Source organism: Chiroxiphia lanceolata, chromosome 5 (assembly GCF_009829145.1).
Source record: "Chiroxiphia lanceolata isolate bChiLan1 chromosome 5, bChiLan1.pri, whole genome shotgun sequence".
Taxonomy (NCBI): domain Eukaryota; kingdom Metazoa; phylum Chordata; class Aves; order Passeriformes; family Pipridae; genus Chiroxiphia; species Chiroxiphia lanceolata.
This window is the reverse complement of record NC_045641.1, coordinates 62,815,526-62,833,738: the sequence shown is the minus strand read 5'-3', so window position 1 is coordinate 62,833,738 and position 18,213 is coordinate 62,815,526. Positions and strand designations below refer to the sequence as shown.

The 18,213-nt window shown below is 44.6% G+C and overlaps 1 protein-coding gene across 13 annotated transcripts in view; it reads right to left on the bottom strand.

Annotated features, from left to right (window-relative positions):
- CACNA1C (calcium voltage-gated channel subunit alpha1 C) overlaps positions 1-18,213 on the bottom strand; it is a 433,056-nt gene that overhangs the window by 28,667 nt on the left and 386,176 nt on the right. For 8 of the 13 annotated variants that reach the window (XM_032687965.1, XM_032687962.1, XM_032687963.1 and 5 more), the window contains 3 exons: positions 9,555-9,587; positions 6,480-6,608; positions 2,429-2,494 (listed from right to left, as the gene is read on the bottom strand). In XM_032687965.1, coding sequence (XP_032543856.1) covers positions 2,429-2,494; positions 6,480-6,608; positions 9,555-9,587 — 228 coding nt within the window. The remainder of the gene's footprint in view (positions 1-2,428; positions 2,495-6,479; positions 6,609-9,554; positions 9,588-18,213) is intronic. The other 5 variants (XM_032687966.1, XM_032687968.1, XM_032687971.1 and 2 more) reach the window with 1 other exon arrangement.

Sequence of the window (18,213 nt, the reverse complement as noted above, 5' to 3'; positions counted from 1 at the left end):
GCGCAGCAGAGTTTTCAGGTTTCTTTGAAAAAAATCTTAGACAGCTTTGGTACTTTCGGGCAGTGAGACTGAAAGCTTAACAAACCTCGCCTGGCAGAAAGGTCTCTGCGTGGCATAGTCAGGACTATTTTTTCCCCATCGATAACAACGTGGCAAAGATGTCAAGGACTGAGAGCTGTAATCTCACAGCCAAAACAAGCAGCAGGAACAGAGCAGCTCTGGGAGAACATGGAGCTTCTTTTCAAGGAAATGTCACCGATAATTAGCACCCCAAGAGAAACAATGATGTGGAGAGAAGTGCGGGGACAAGGGCGGGGAGGCCGTGCCAGACGGGAGGGAGGGTCTGCACATGGCAGGCTCCCGCAGGGGTTCCTCATGGATGAGTGGGCCTTCTCCAGCACTAACTGCCCCCAGCTGCACTGAAGGGGAGCAGGGGGACAGTTTAATGCTCAGAGGCAGTTTGAGCTGAGGCAACCCATATTTTTCATTTCAGGCAAACATAGGCAAGGGAGCTTCCCATGCTGGAAATCTGATCTTCCTTTCAAACCGGCAGCTTCCCTCTCGCATAAGGCACTGGTGGCAGCTGCTATGAGTGCTTTGCATTAGGTACTGAGGAGGAGCTATAGGTAGTGGTTCCTCTCTTATGGCCTTTCCAGTCTGTGTCTCTTGGGGCATCATATGAGTGGCTTCATCCACCAGCATCAACTTGGATTTTTTCCACTTGAGCACATTAGGTAGTGAGGCTTGAATGTTGTTATGCTCCAAGTCATGGCAGCAGCTGAGATAAAGTGGTAGGTCTCCTTTATATGGGAAATTCTGATATTTTCATCAGATCTGGTACACCTAGTCTTTCATAGTAGCTGCTTAATGGAGTGAGGAATGATTTTCTTTCCTATATGTTCCTATGTGTGAGGGAACTCCACATGTCAGCAGGTTCAAGAGAGCAGCACACAAAATTTCTGAGATGCCACTTGGACAAAAAGTGATGATAACAGATCTGTGGGCTCTAAGCAAAGAGGGAAAATGAGAAAAATTGCTTTTCTCATTGGAAGACAGGAGGGCAGGAAGGGATCTAATAATCTAGATCAATGTGAAAGACAGATACATGATCTTCAGGCTGCTGAGATGATTTAAACAGAGGCTTGAATGCAAGCCAAGGCTTAAATAGATAACTTAGAACTAGCTGACAAAAAAAGGAATAGAATTACAGAATAAAGTATCTAGCCCTGGCAGTGCCCTGATCATTGTAGACTCCATCTGCGTGGGTGTTTGGAAGCCACTTTTAATGCTTTGCATGGCAACGTAACACTAGCTTAATACTCTGAAGTGATTTTCTGTATAGCACAGGTAATTCTGCAAGATCTTGGCCATTTGAGCTAGTTAGGTATTAAAGGCAAAAGTGGCAAGTTTACAGCATGAGCATAGTAGACTAAATTACAGCTGTAATTACCGGGGCCATTGAGATAACCTGTGATAATTCAAGAAAAAACTAGTTTTATTTTTCAAAGTGGGGCAGGGTAGATGGAATCTCTGAAAACATGTGATTATAATAACAGGAAACAAATTCAAAATAGGTCACAGAGGTCAGATGAATTTCATTACAAATTCCGTTGGCATTGTGAAACCAAAAAGCCTGTCATGTTTGAAGACCTCTGGAAGCAATTATGCCATGCCTTTCTATACTGTGGTCTCTGGTCCCAGATGGCTGACTCATCTGAGAACTTTGATTAACACTGAAGTGGAAAATGAAGTTTAGCTTGAAAAGCAGCATAACAGATGAGGCTGAGGCTGTCACAGACTGTACCTATATCACATGCTTTCTTCAATGGTCTGTATGCAACATTATTCCTCGCACAGGTGAATGCTCATTTTGCACACTGAATAGGATGTTTTATTGATGCAGCTTCCTGAAGAACTGGCACAAACTCAGTGTTGGTACGTTGGGTCTGATCCCATATTTACCTTCAAGGGTGTAGATCAAAAGCTGCTCTTTACAACTCAGTGGAACTTACACCAGTGTGAAAGTGATGGGAGAGAAAAACTGAGGTTTTTTTCAGTGCAGCATGGCCATAAATCCACTGAAAAAACTATTTTGAACCAACAAGCAAGGCAGTAAATCTCCTTTATGGATATCCTTCAAGAGTGTGGAGGGCAGGCACGGTCCTTTTATTATTTGCATATTGTGTTTTCCTATTAAATGGGTCAATATTTTTGTTTGGTTGGTTTTTTTTTCTGGAGTGTTCTGTGCTCCCATTGGAAGAGCATAGGCAGACGATGTTTTCTAACCCAGGCTAGCTGCCATTTCACCTCACTGGGTGAAAACATTCTTGCAAGCCCCTACAACCACACATTGATCTAGTTACTCTATAAGTCAGTGCCCAAGGTCTAATATAAGACAGACACAGTTGAGCTCTTTCAAGCATCTTACCTGCATCCCAATCACAGCGTAGATGAAGAACAACATCACTATTAATAGAGCCACGTAGGGGAGAGCCTAGAAGTAAAAGAAAGAAAGAAAGAAAGAGAGCACTGTGTCTCTACCAAGCCCGGCACGCTGGAGCCTGCCTCATGCTCCTGGCTTTGGGAAACCAGGCGGAGGCTGGCCCCAAGCGTGGAGTCTGTCATTTGGGCAGGTGGCCACTAGATGCCTCTACAGGCCCACATTTGGTTGCCCTCCCCGCCACCACCCAGCTCAGGCAGGCTCCGCTCTGCTCCCACTCGCGGTGGTGGAGCTGCGCTGCCTGCACATCAGCCCTGCCCTTGACGGAGTGAGGAAAGCGAGGGCAAAACCAGTGTCTACAGCTGCTTACCAGGAGGAGAAAGCTCTCATAACCAGCATTATTCTGGCACTAAAAGCAATGTGATTTTTTTTCCTAGATCCAGTCTGGTGAAATAAAAAACGCAACGGCTGCTGAAATCCAAATTGTAGCTTTTGCTACAATGGCTGGTACCATCCTAAGTACCTAAGGCAGCATCAGCATCTTCCCTGTTCCGAGCTAGGTGTCCCTGACGGTGTCTGCAATGCACTAAGTGTCTGAAGCTGCTGAAGAGGAAATGCAGAGCCCTGATATGCAGAGCTGCCACCTAAGGAAGAGACCAGAGCAATCAGCAAAGTGTTGAGTGCTACCGTTTCCTCCCCCACTAACAGGAATCAAGGGCACAGCTCGGGACCTCACAAGCTCAGGCTTTTGAGGAGGAATTTTCTACTCTGTTGCTTTTGAAATACATAGCGCTCAGACCAGGGATTTCCAGACTTTCCTTCAGAGGCAATGGGTGAACATGTTCATCCTGAAAATGTGAGCACAGTCCCTTATCTGGACTTTGAACACTCAATTTCACAGAATATAACAGGACTTCAACACTACCAGAGGTTTGGAGCACCTCTCCTGCAGAGACAGGCTGAGAGAGTTGCGTTTGTTCAGCGTGGAGAGGAGAAGGCTTCTTAGAGCACCTTTCAGTACCTAAAGGGGGGCCTACATAAAGCAATAGAGGGACCTTTTTCAAGGGCATACAGTGACAGGACAAGGGATGATGGCTTTAAACTGAAAGAGGGTAGGTTTAGATTAAATATTAGGAAGAAATTCTTTACTGTGTGGGTGGCAAGACATGAACAGGTTGCCCAGAGAAGTTGTGGATGCATATTTTGTGATTCTGTGATCAAGGCCTGGTTGGATGGGGCTTTGAGCAACCTGGTCTAGTGGAAGGTGCCCCTGTCCATGGCAAGGGCGTTGGAACTAGATGATCTTTAAGGTCCCTTCCAACCCAAAGCCTTCTATGATCCTAAATTCAACACAGCTAAATCCCATAGGAAGAATCTAGGAAAAATTTTCACTGGCCATCATGGAGATTTGACTACGGTCAACATAAATCATCTCAAATCGATCTGAATATTAAAAGGGAAAAAATTAAAACCTTTAGACAATGCCTGTAATCATCATCTTGAGGTTTGGGGCAAATTCCTCTGTGTTTTGTGGGGTCATACAAATCTGTATGGTTACCCCACAATGTCACTGGAGAGACACCAGCTCAGAACTGGGCTCTTAACCTTTTGTGATGATCAGGTTGGGACTTGATACCCTCAAAACCTAAGAGCTCCTGGGATAGTGTCCGGACAGGGTCTGAGGTGTATAACCGTAACAGTTCTTCTGTCTTTTAAATGGGGATGGGAAAGTATCTTCTGTCCTGGCCATCTGGCCCTCCACTTCTTTTTCATGTTCTTCTGCTCAGCCCACTCCTTTCCACTAATGCACCTTCCCACTTATCTCTGTCCCTTATTCCCCACGGCTCCTTCAGCTCCCCACCTCCCATATTCTACTCTTTGGGCTCTGTCCTACTCTGTCTCTGTCTCTGTCTCTGTCTCTGTCCCTCCCTGGCTTTACCACTTTGTCCTTGTGATTCCCATGGCCTTGCTGTGCCCTCAGCACCCCTCTCACTTCCTCCTCCTCCCACTCACCAGCCTGAGCTCTGTTGCTGTCTCTGCAGACGGAAAGCCCGCTGAGCATTTTCCCATCACACACTCCTCTGACCAGTGCCCCAACTTGTACGTCAGCACTTTGTGCCATGCCCAGGGCACGTGGTAGTTACGATGGGATCTAACTCGTTGCTTATTAGTCTGCCCTGTGTGAGCAGAGATGCTTCCTGGAAGCATATGGGGACACAGAGAGAAGCTTGTGCCAAAGTCTGCAGGGATCCCACATTCTGACAGTGGGAGTGGCTGAATTAAGAGCGGCACAGAGGCTATTCTTAGCTACCAAAGGAGCCTCCCAGTAGTTGCAAGAGGAGGAGCCTCGAGCAGAGAATACCATGTTACAAATGGCTAAAGGCTTTCAAGCGAAAAGACACTTGCTTGCAATGATTTTTTTTTCTTTTCTCTTTTTTCCTCCCCTGCTGTGGAAGATCCCTCCCTTCATACTTTCTCCCACCACCCTACAACCCTGCCCAAAAGTGACTCTTAAATCAAAGAGGTCTGAAGGTCACTGGAGGGAAGTACCAGGCACTCCCTTTCCCATCCATCTCATCCTCTTCAGCCAAGAGCCATGGCAAGCTGAGCTCAGGATAAGATCGAGCTACTGCTAAAGAGTCTGGAGGGCCACAGGGGCAAGGGGAGTAGAGGCAGGAACTGGACGGTGTGACTCTGCCCCCTGCATCAAGGATAGCTGAGCTGTGCCAAGGGAATTTCATTCCTATGCATGCAGACAAAACGGTTCCCACTGGAGCTGCTCAAATAACAACCTGGAAGTTAGCAACCGTGTAAGCAATGGAAAAAGTCACTTGTGGTACGGATGTGTCAGAAAACTGCTGTGCAATATTAGATCCTCTGGCAGTCAAGGAGTGTGCAAAATGAGAGTCCTTTGCATAAGCCTGGTGGTCTGGCTACCGAGACCACAGAGAGCTGCACTGGAAAAAGTCCAGGCTGATCCCCAGTGCACACACGCGCTAATTCTGCTGACAGAAGTTGCAATGATCCACAGCACTGCAGGCTTTGGTCCCAGCTTGTGTTACCACTGGTGAGGTTTAGGTTTTAAAAGTGTGGATCTGCTCCTTTTCCATTAGAGCCAACACAAAAGCTATCGATCATTTAAAGCCTCCGTGTGAAGGATGTGTAGTTGCTGGTTCAAGACTTGTGTGTTGCACAAGTTACTCTTTCATGCTTTTGTTCACTGGTTTGTTCTGCATGTTTTCTCATGTTTAGACCACCATTTGTATTCCTGTGCTGTCATTCCCTGACACCTCCTTTGGACATGCCCCAGCTAACTTCCAGGTTGTGCTGGTCCAATAAAACCAGGTCAAGTACTTTTAAAATGCAAGAATAAGCTATACTTCATCTCTATCATTTTACTATATGTGGCTAGGTTTTTTCTAGCAAATAGCTGTGGTGTTTCTTTTCCCCCAGAGGTGATGATTCTTATCCAGTCTGGTCTTCTTCACCTTCTCCTATCTACTCTGGTACTTTATCTACCACTGAAATTCAACCTGTCTCTAGGGGTAAAAGCAGCAGCAATTTAATAAGTTGGCATTGCATGGGGCCAAAAAGGTGAATTCTTCCTGGGTATGGAGGCCACACACCTCTAATACTCACTGGAAATCCTCAAAATAAGGCTTAAAGGAAATTTAATTGAGACCCAGGCCTTCCCCATATCTGTGTATTTCAGTTCAAGCAACACATAAAATACAGCTCAAATAGGAAAAAAAAAAAAGGAGATTGAAGTGTTACAGACAAGCAGTAATTGATTTGAACTGAACTATCAAGGCTGTTCAGGAAGGTCTCAAGCAACTACTCAGGCTTTAAAGATGAAACTTGTATACAGGCAGCCACTCCCTGAGAGTCACATTTGCTTGACTCTCACTTGTGCCACGTGTCCCTGCTGTGCCCAGCTCTGCCTTTGAGCTCAGGCACTTGGGTGAAACCCCTCCACGAGAGGCCACCATGGGGAAATAAAAAGGAGTTAGGTCTTACTGAGAGATGAGCAGAGGAATACCTGGAAGGATTTGATGAAGGTCCAAAGCAGGGTCCGGATGCCCTCCCCTCGGCTCAGGAGCTTCACGAGACGCATCACGCGGAAGAGTCGGAAGAAGGTGATTGAGATGCGAGAGTTTTCCTCTGCGTTCTGGAAGCCATTGGCACAGAGGCAGGAGTTACAACAGCACGAGAGGGACGGGGGCCCTGGGCCACAGAGGACGCTACGTCGAGAGTTCACTGCACTGTTCCTTGTCCTGGTACTGCTCCCTGGGCTTCCAGTGTCCCGGCACCCCAGGGATGGGCCTAAGTGGCCAAGCCGGCCCTGTCTCCCATGGTGGTGAAGCTACTCTACAGAGGCTCTCAAGGCCATGAGACTCTCCCTTCAGGTTGCCTGGGCTTTTGGGGATTAGGGATATGTTATGCTGTAAACCTCTCCACTGCATCTCCTCCTTACATTGGAAAGATGCAAATCCCCTTTGACATTGCACTGGAGGAGAAGGACACTTTCCCTTTTGACCTGTCTCAGGCATTTTACCCCAGTGAGCGCCTCAGCCAGCAGTTCTAGTGAATCTGGTATCACTGCTTGTTCTGCTGGGAAACAGTAGCGGGTCTGGGGTGCAAAACCCCACAGGGGCATGGTGTGTGCTGGCCCCTGCCCAGCTGCTGGAGTCACTGGCACCACTGTCAGCCTGGCTGTCCCTGCGCTGCCCTGGCCATGCTTCTGGGGGCTGGTCCGGGATCGCTCGCTCCCGCTGCTCTGTGCTCGGGCCTTCTGCATTTCTCATGACCCCTTTGTATTTCCCACAGTCTGCGCACTGACTTTTGCTTTTTTAAAAACATCTTATTTTGGCTTCACCGCTACTGTTCAAGCGTGCAGTATTTTAAAATAGTCTTTCTTCTGGCCTGGTTTTTTTTCTCACAGCATCTGCTCTGTCCCTAAGCGTTTTCCCCTGGGGCTGTAACCATCTCTGACGTCCGTCAGCCTTCACATGTGTGAAGGCAACATCCATCTGAGGGCTGCTGTGGCAGCAGGCTCACCTGGCCTGGGCAGAGGACCCACCGTCTAGCTCAAGGGCACAGCAAATGCCACGTCTCCCAGTTTCTTAACCCTCTAAAATACTGTGCAAAGCCTGCGGAGTTGGTGGCTTCCGGTAGCAGCACTGTGGGAATGTGACCTCCTGTCACAGGGGGAGATAACACTGTCACCCTGCCACTTGACCCGCTGTGGAGCAAAGTGCACGGAAACCCCCATCTCTGTCCCCACCCAGGCTGCAAAGACCGCAGTTTGAGTCTAAACGCTACCAAAAGAGCAACATTTAGGAGGAAGAAACAGTGCAGATCACCCCTGCTGTTAACTACTCACCACTGTGTAAACCAAGAGAGAACAGACCCTTTGGATTTCCTGTCACTGGGCAGTGAAAACAGCAGCTGCTTGCCTGTCTGCTTCTGATAAAACCCAAGTCACAGGGACAGCCCAGATGGATGTTTCTGGGATTGTCCAGATGCAGATGTGTACCTGTGCACTGTGTGTGCTCCTATTTCTACCCAGGATGGTGCTCAGCTCTGCCCACTTCTCAGCTCCTGCGAGCAGCCACAGGGTGCGCAGGGGCCGGAGCCGTGTGCTGGGTGTGTGAACCCTGCTCGCACAGAGAGCTCAGCACCAGGTACAGCATTTCAGGATTGCGCCCCAGCTGCAGTTTGTCTGGCTGTCTGTGGTCTATCTATCACCAGTGGATAGTTTGGGTAGCTTCCTCCAGTCTGTAGCAAAGGCCGAAGCTCACTGCCCGTGGAGTAAGCGGGTGAAAAGGATTAGGAGAACAGGCTGTGTCAAGGAAAAGCCTGAGTGCTCCCTACATTGCACATAATTCTCATTTTATTACTTGGACAACAAACTGTGGGCTTCAGTGAATCAGAGGGAGTTGCTCTGAGGTGAAGGAGGGAATGTGGCCTCCAAGAAGTCAAAAATCATGCCATTCCATGCCTTCAGCACTATGGTCCCTGAGGGCTAATTCTAAAGTCACACATCTCTCCCAATCTTACAGAAGTCCTACGGCCTCCCTTCCACTTCTCTAAGAAGCCAAACTCCAATACTACTTAAAAGAGAGCTGAAGTCCAAATTTGAAAGTTGTGTGGACAGCAATACTGCTGGGGTTGTTCCTATTCTACCTGCTACTCCTCTTGTCATCTTGGCCCTTTGGGTGTTAGCAAGTTGGGACATGGGTCTGGACGGAGGTTTTAGCATTCCTGCATCTTTCCTTGCTCAGAAGAGGCAGCTGCTGTAGCGAGAAAATGATTCCTGTCCCTAGCACTCTGGAGCAGGTAAAATCTAAGCAGCAGATAAAACAGAACAAATTTCTCCCTGACGCAAATCTGCAACTTACTGGCATCAAACCACTTAGCCAAAAGCTCAGTGATGCCTCAGAAATTATGGTCATTTTAAGACTAGATGGCTACAGATTAGCTGGTGGTTGAATAGCCTTGCTTGCTTTCTCCTGGCTTTCATCCATCTTTTTGAAGGCACGTCCTTGCCAGTGGAGGGAGGTTCTGCAAAGTGGCAATCAAGAGACTGGAGTTACTGCAACTCTGTTGGGGTGGTGTGGGAACTGCCTTGCACACCAAGGTAGAGGAGTTTGGTGTGCATGACTTACTCTTTTTTGTGTGAAGTACAAACTCAAATGTTAAAGTGAATCACCTCATTGAAGAGGAACTTCAGAGTCCCAATCTCTTCTTGTCCAGAGGGCTGGACATGAAGTCACATTGCAAACTCATTCAGTGTCACGTGGATAGAGACACAGTTTGTGCCTATCAAGAAATCTTACCAGGTCTAGTTCTCTCTTGGTGGTTCATTAGAAGGCAGAACGACAGTTAACTTGACCAAAGGAAAGCTCAGGATGCACAAGAAATACACATGTGCAGCATATTCACAGCTCATGTGAACACCAGACTCACAGCAATACACGACATGGCAGCTTCATGCACAAATAACTAGGCTGGGCTTGGAGAGAGAACTTGTGATCACGGAGAAGAGAAAAAAGGAGTGTGTTAGAAAGAGTGTCACAGAAGCTGGGAGGGTGGTCTGTATTTTCGGTCTTACCATAGAGGAAGAGCATTGGGTATGTTCAGCTGGCTTTAAAGAAAGGCAGACAGAAATAAGCTGTAATAAGTCTCCAATCAAGAGCCCTAGTAAACTAGGTCTTGGCTAACACAGGAGCAACAAAATGGCAGAAGAGGGCAAAAGGGAATTTGAAAGAAATGCACAAGAGGCTGGGCTTATTCCCTAGGATGCCCAGGATTAACGCTGGCCATGAATTTGATGTAAGCTCTATCCACTACCACCACATGTGAATCACACCCAGGATCTCCTGAGTGCTGGATATGCTGGCATCCAGGCAGTGGAGGTACCGATATTGTTAAAATGTTTCTTTAATCACTGCTATCAAGTTCAATACAGGGGCTGATTTAGCTCTCCAACTCAGATCCAGGCCACGTCTGTGCAGGGACCAGCCAGCTTCTAGTGCATCCGTCTGATTTGTAAACCCGTAACATCCCAGTGCTAAAGAAACACTTTCTATTTATATATCCTCATTCCCTTATACATAGTTCTGGGTGAGATAATGGGTTGGGAGAGCCTACCTGGCTCTTGGCAACCCTGAAACACCAGCTGTGGAAAGCGGGTTGGTATAGCTAATTAGCTTGATGTATCTTCATTCGCCTCACAGCAAAGCTGTGTTCTTGGAGGCCAGGCTGAGCTGAGCTGAGCTCCAGTCATACCTGGAAGAGTCTAGTTGCTGCAAACACTCTGCCTGACATTCCTTGGGGCCATTTCCAATACTGAGAGTAATTCTAAAATACACCCAAGGCTGCAAATATCCTTAGGTGTAAGAAGCAGAATTGGAAATTAAATAAAACCATCTTTATCAGGAATCCTTCAGTTCAACAGTAACATAATCCTTCAGGCCTAACCTCTACCATATGCCCCATATGCCAAACCTGTCTGTCATCACTTTCCATGACTATATTAGCAAGCGGAAACTGATGTATTTCTTCTTCTGCCAGTGACAGAATTCCCCTCTAGTGCCATGCAGGACTCCTGCAGCATGCTCCTGCTCTTCAAGGATGCTGCAGGAACCAATTGGCACTGTATTACCTAAATAACAATTGTGGTTTAGATGCACAGTCTGTTTGGTGATATAGGCAAAAAGGAACAATTAAAAACCCAAGGTACACCTAATCATGTAATAGTCTTTTGGGTTAACTCATTGGTTTGGTAATGACAGTTTTCATTGCTTTTATCTTCCTCTTTTACATGTTTGCTCTTGTGTTTTCAGATCACATACAAGCAAAAGTTGGCTTGAATACCAAATAAAGGAGCAGTGCCCATAGAGACATTTCTTACAGGTCAGGCATAGATTTTGATTTTGTGTTGCTAGGCAAACATCTTTCCAGCAAAGAGTTCCTCTGTCCCATCCCCCTTCCTCTTCCTAGTTTTGCAAATCATCTTTTCTAATAGTGGAAGGAGCCTTAATCTGCTAGTTGCTACATTCCTGTTAGAAGGTACAAAGGCCTTTCAAAATAACTGAAGGAAGCCTAAAAACTTTCAGCACCTTTCAGGATTCTTCATCCTTCCTGGCTGGCAGTGTTGGTGGATCTGTCACTGACAGGCTGAAAAAACCTTTTGAGTTACTGTGGAATATCATACCTTAACTGTCATTTTGATATTTGTTAGTACTGCATCAGAAAGTGCAGACGATAGCAATGTGAGTAAAAAAATATGTATAAGAGCATATGACTTTATGAGGTTGATATAAGATGCTCAGTTTGGAGGAGTTGGCACCATGTGGTAAACCTGAAGTTTCTGAGTATCTTTGGCACTGCTGATAAAGAGAAGCAGAAGTTGTCTTACTCCTCTCTTACTCCCTGAGCTAACTGGCCTGCATTTTAAGTTGGGTCAAATATGGAGCAAATTATATCACTACCTATGGTAGAGGCTCGAAAGCAGCATGGGGAAGTTTCTGCTAATGCTGGCTGGTGGTATTTGTATGAACTGTAGCACTGTGGGCTTGGGTTCCAGAAATGCTTGTGCATGACTCATGAGCTTATGAGGGGGAAATCAACTACCAGCTGAGGGTTGAATATATTTTATGATACATCAATACATTTTCTGTTATCCACAAAGGTTTCAGAAAGGAACCAAATCCTACCATTTTCCACCTGTGCCAAAAATTCACTACATGGACTCAAGCACAGATATCTGAGAACCCATTAGTGGAACTTTCAAGTGTGGCCGTTCCTAACTATAAAGCCAAAAGAACTACTGCCAGATTTTCTGAGAGTCTTCAACCTTGCAAGTGATGTGGGTATGCTGATTTTAGGGCAAGGACAGGCCGTTGACACCTGAGAATGCAGTAGTAACATCAGTTCCCAGGGATGGAAGTATGGTGACAGGTACTTGGAATTAAAGCTGGTGTCTCTTGCCCATGTGAAGTGGACAGGATTTCATTTCTACAAATCTCAGAATAACGTAGAAAAATAAATCCTGGCCTGTTTAATGTCGTTGAAAGAGCTTTTGGAGAAGCTGCACCACTTAAGAGAAAGCACCCTTGTTTGTAGTGTTTAATTAGAGACATGCAGTGTCTTCTTCCTAACCTGCAAAGAAACTTCCAGCCTTCTACCCTTGTTCTTGTCATTTGGGACACAAGTAGGATGCACATACTGAATGAGAAAGGTCCAAAACAGTGAGATCAGTCAGAGATGATGTTCTGTGCAACTTCCATCATACGGAAAAGGGACTTGAAGTATAAATCACAAACAAGTCCAGGCCCATATTTAGAGTGATGTAGAAGGGAACCTGCAGCCCAAGAGTGGGAAGAGAAATATCTGAGGCAGGATGTGTCAGTGTAAAGACTCTCAAGAGGATGAGTGCACTGCAACTGTTTGGGTAATATCTTTCTATTTCTTTTGATGTCATTATAGTTAAAACGGTAACAGAGATGCTAAGGAGCAGAAGAGGTCAAGAGAGAGAAGAGCATGTTCTAGAAGCCCAAGATTCAGTAGGATAAAGACTGAGTGATCCCTGAAGCGTGTCTGAAGAGCTCCTCAGGATACTGTTGCCTGCATGCATCTCATTTTAACTATGCTCAGTGTGTACCAGAACACAGAATTTTGAACAGATACTTTGCTTGAGCTGCTGCAAACCTGTGAGCACACAAGAGAAAGGTACAGCTTACGCCCAGTATGAAGTCAGGATCCCAGGGAAGGAAGTGTCTGGGAAAGAAGACAGGTTTATTTGATGGAGAGTTACTTAAAATCTCAAGAAAGCACAGCAGAAAGTAACTTGTGTTCCTGTTAATCATGCTCTGCCTGGGTAGGTGGAAGTAAGGTTTACTGGTGGCTATTTACAGAGATCATAACCCCTCCAGGTCCTGTTGGACCTCCATACTGTCTCACATGTCAAATTTGGTGTCTGATACTGTCATCAAGTCAAGGTAATAGTGTTTTAACAGGTTGTGCTTTGGAAGCCAGGAGAGGATAAAATTTGCACTCCAGGAGAACCAGTCTCAGTCTTTCAAGGGCAATATGTAACAGTCAATATTGTATGATATTTATGCTGTTATGCAATCATTCTGAAATTCTGAGAAGGCATGATGTGGCTTTTCAGAGCTGTAAAGATGGAAGCAAAAAGACTGAACACTTTGTATAGGCCTGGTAGCATCAAAGCCCTGTGACATATCCATGGCTTAGAATATCTTTTGGATAAAGATTTGGAAGAAAACAATAAGGTGTGTTAAGAAACAGATTCAAACGAAAGTTTTAGCAGAAAATTCTTGCAAAGAGATATATTAATCCCACCTCATCCCTGTGGAACACTGGAGATTGAGGACCATGTTGACAGGTTTGAGTTCCCTGGGGGTTTTGGCAGATTTGCTGACAGCTATAATGGTTATGCAGAGAAGCAGCACCTAGAAATGCCTGAAGGGGAGCTTCATCAGGTCTGTGCAGCATATATTTAATCAATATATCCAAGGAGGCTCCTGGACTGCTGGGTAAGTATGTTTTGGTAGCTGTAGAAGCTTGATTGCCACCAAGATGACAGGACAGGCAGGCAGCATTCCCGTTACCACCACTGCTGATGGTAGTAATTTTTTTACACCATAGAACACACTGAAGACTGAAGATGAGTTCAGCTCCCTTGGAGTATCCATTCTTTGCTCAAAATACAAACTGATTTTTTCCCCTAATGTTTGAGGAGTAACACATCCTTTAATTTCATTCTCGAGGAGGAATCTCTTTTTGCAAGAAAGAATCTGACATTTATGTTGTGGAAAACTTTGGCCTGGCTCGATCTGAGGAGCATTTCTGCAGCTGAATGCAAAGTGTTATTATTGCTTTGCTAGTCAGAGTTGTCTCAGTGAATGCAGCCTTCTAGTTTTGCCTGATAGCCCAAGGTTAGAAGAGATGAGAGGAAACCTGTGTTTGAAATGCTGGCAGGATGTGACAGAGTAAATTCATATTTTTCAACAAAACAAACAGTCAGATGCTCATGCTGCCTTTTGTGATAAACAATCTATAATGGCATTTCTCCACTGAGGAAACTATGGTTTGTAGATGCAGCTCTTAGGAGACCACTCACGGTAGCTGGTTGATGATGGACGTCTGCTAAGACATTTCTGTGTTTGCTCTTGATGTCTGGAGAATGAAAAGTTACCCCTGAAGATTCTCCATTGGTCTGTCCCATGAGAAAGGGGGGTGACAGATGTTCACTTCTTGCTTTTTTCTACTCGTTGCAGGAAGGATGCCCCTGAGAATCCACACTGTAGAGTTCAGCTGAGCAGACTGCAGTGCTGTGTGGTTGCCTTGCAGTTGTTGGATATCAGTCTTTTCCAGCTCAAATTCTTTGTATGTGGAGGTCTCCTCCAAGAGCCCTGCCTACTTTAGCCATACTGCATCTGTGACCTTCTTGGACACAAAACAAAGGGTGGAAAGGGACATTCTGGAGAAATGAACTCATCATACAAACACAGATAAGATTTGGAGGGGAAGTGTAAGCACAAACAGGGCAATGGCAAGCCAACAACGCTACTGTTCTGGACTTTTTTCTTTCACATGGAGTTCACACTGAGATGGGATTGCCAGGACCTGAGTTTCAAAAAGAACAAGAATTTACCCAGAGTATGGCAGAAAAAGAGATTTATAATTTATCAGTGCCATGGAGGCATGACAAAAGAAGACACAAGATTTCCTCTTGCGTTTGTAGTGTCAAAAATCTGAAGAGACCTCAGGAGTCTGAGTAACACAAGTCTTTGTGGAGAGCTGGAAAAAGTCAGGGTTTCAAATCACCCTGGCTGCTGGCAGGTATTAGCCTGTCCTTTCACTGGGGAGTTACCACAGCCCCTTCCAGAGCCATCTGTCTGCCACTGCTGTCTGTGGTTTTAATCACAAGAACCCCAGAGATAACCCACCAGTCACCACAGTCTGTGAAGTTATTATAAAACCAGGCAGAAATGTATCTGCTGTTTCTCTGACAGGGAATACTACTGGATTGCAGATGGCATAATTCTCAATTCCCACAACCTTACAGTGAAATCAAATAATTAGCAGGTAGAAAAAAAAAAGCCAGAAAAGCTTATCAAACTGTGCATTCTTCTATTAAGTGGGCAGCTCTTTGAGAATTTCTGGAAATATTTTGAATAAAACTAGCCAGAATTCTTTCTTTTTTTCCTACAAAAATATTTTCTGTTAGAAGAATGCTGATGCTGAAAGTGAAATGTTCTGTAAAAATATGTCAATTTTGAAAAAGGCATTTCAGAAACATAAGATTAAAATCTCACATTTTGTCCTCACACATTTTAGTTTGTTTTAATTTCCAGTAGAAATCATGTCTAACTGAGAAAAAAAATCAATCTCAGATGAAACTGCTTTTACTTTACGTAAGCATATGTTTTGATTCTCCTCAATTATTTCTGTGAAAATGATCTTTTACTGAAAGTTTTTCAACTTTAAATTTTTATTCTATTTTAAAATAGAAAAAAAAATGTTACAAAGGGCTTTTGGAAACAAAAAAATCAAGCCTACCTATAGCTCTTATCTGGGTGAAGCACTAGAGGCTTTTTGGATCATTTAATGCCTATTAGAAAAGGGCACAATCTTACAGGAAAATAGGGATTTGAGCTGTAGGATGCTGTCTTTACTGGGGCAAATGGTGAACACCTTGTTGATTTGCCTGGCAAAAGCCCTGAGCTTTGTCCCAGAGCAATGTAACATCTGATACCCAGCTCTGCAGAGAAGGTTGAAATCTCTTGCAGCAGGGAATTAAAATTTTATTTGATGCAATAAGGGGAATTAAGAGAAATGTGACATCTGCAATGAAGTTTGCCATTACATTTCTGCCTCCACTAACTCATGTGGGCCAATAGACATCACGTGTCAACTCATACAAATGCAATATATATGCATTTATACTTCACTGATTCCGCATGATCTCAGACCTCAGGGGAAATATTTGCATATCCATATGCAACAAAAGCCTATTTGGAATACAGTTAATAAGGTCAAGCTAACTTTTTAAGCAAATGAGTCCTGCAGCTATCAGTTTTTTTCTCTTCATTTCCTATGTATTCTAAGATTTTGAAATTCTGGAGCTTGCTTTTCTAATTAGCTTCAAATATGCAAATCATATCAATTTGAATAGCTTATTAATTAATTTCATATATATATATATCCATGAAATTGTCAGACAGTAATCTTATGGTTCCAAGTGCTTAAGGTAAATACAAGGGAAGTCAATTGCTTCAATTTGGTTATGCAGATTACCCTAGATTGACAATTACTGGACAAGTAATGAAAGAGCTGCTTTTTCACACAGCTGAAAGCTCTATTTTTTTTCCACAACTTGCAGAAAAGCAGAACAATTGGTAAAGTATATCTATGTAAATTATTCTTAATTTTCAGGATGTTTAATAATGCTTCTCATTAGCTCTGGGTAATCAAGTCTTATGGTAATCAAGCCTGGGGGACTCCTGAGAAAGAAGTAGATACTAAACACCATGAGAGATGCAGTGCTTATCTTCAGGTACAAGTACTGACCTGACTCAGAGAGGCATGTCCATCTTGCCTGCATTTCATTATTTGTGTTTTGTGGGACAGGTAGCCAAAAAAAGCCCTAGAACATCTGGATGGGAAGGCACTGAAGATAAATTGAGCAATGAAAATAAATGTTGAAAGGTTATTTGCGTGCAGGACATTTTGTTTTACGCGTAGAGTGACTTTGAGGATTTTCTGTTTGAGTAACAGCTGAGGAGAGGTTTTGCTGATTTGAACACCTCTGCCAGAAGCCATGTGTGACAGAGTGGACTTTTTTCCATTAAACTTGCCTTTTCACTTGACCAATTCTTGGTTCACAGGGCAGTGGCTCCCAGAGGAGATGATCAGGCTGTCCCAGCCCAGAGCAGACTGAGGAGGACAGCCTTGGGAACAGAACAGACCATGGAGCAAGACGGAAAGAGAGCAAGTGCGAGAATTTAGAGTTCCCACATCTCCCCAGCCTTCCTCAGATTTATTACCATCCATGCCAACAGTGTCCTCATTGCTGTTCCTAAGCAGTCCAGTGTGCCTCATTGCCTTTCCTGTGGCAGTCTTCTTTTCCTCCACCTCTCTAGAAGGATTTATGTTCTGTATTATATTGATCATTATTCTCTTCTCTCTCTTTTTTTTTTTTTTTTTTTTTTCATTTTCTGGGAGGAAAATCCGTGGGACTGGTTTTCCAAAAGGAGCACAGCCTGTATCTGGTTTTGACTCACTCCGAATAACAGTTGTTTTCATATCCAGGTTCTCCCATTCCAAACACTGAAAAAATACATCATGTTGACTTCTTATCTGTAGTAGTGTTGTGAAAGCACAGATGCTCTGCAAGGCTGCAAACACAGAGATGTTCTCTGACATACTTGGCCTGCTAAGGATCCCGTGTACTAAGACCATGCCACTGATTTTGACCTCGAAATAAAAAAAAAAGAAAGAGACTGTTCAAAGCATTCATACCAGTCTTAAGCACTTTAAAGATGTGATGTTGTGCACTGTGTAAGGCATTGATTTCTTCATTTCTTGTAACATCCCAAAGCCTGCCTTGGAAATTATAATGGCAGCAGAGCTCTTCTCTAAGATGAACCTCCTAAGCCATAGGTAGGCAGGAGCTTTCTTTGCCTCCAACACCTTGCAATACTCCATTAGTAGTGAGAGGATGAGTAACATCTACTGGCTTCATCTTCCCTGAACACTTGTGATTTGAGGAATTAAGCAAACTCACGGAGGCATCTCCTTCTTCTGCCATGGCTGTGCTTGTCTTCAGTGCACTGAACATTTCAGCACCTCTACAGCCATTTGTTAAGTGCTTCTGATTTAACTTATAGGATTCCATGGTATGGGAAAAGCATAAGGAAGAAGGAAAAAAGAAGAACAGAGTGAAACTTGGTGCTCTCTGTGTATTGATGTTACTGGGGTTTCTCTGGGAAGCCTCACCTGAAAGGAGCCTGGAAACCTTTGGATTTTTAGGGCTCCATGTGTGAAGAGGTTTTCTGGAGGCTGAGTATGAGGGGGGTTTACTGTGACGTGGTTGTCAGTACGTGGATCCAGAAGGAAACTTCAGTAGCATCTTTGCAACTCCTCCATAGCTGATGGGGAATTATACTGGTGGTGTTAGGGTCAGAAGCAGGCCTGTGGTCTGCAGCAAAATACCCACTCCTCAGTATAACTCTTCTGGG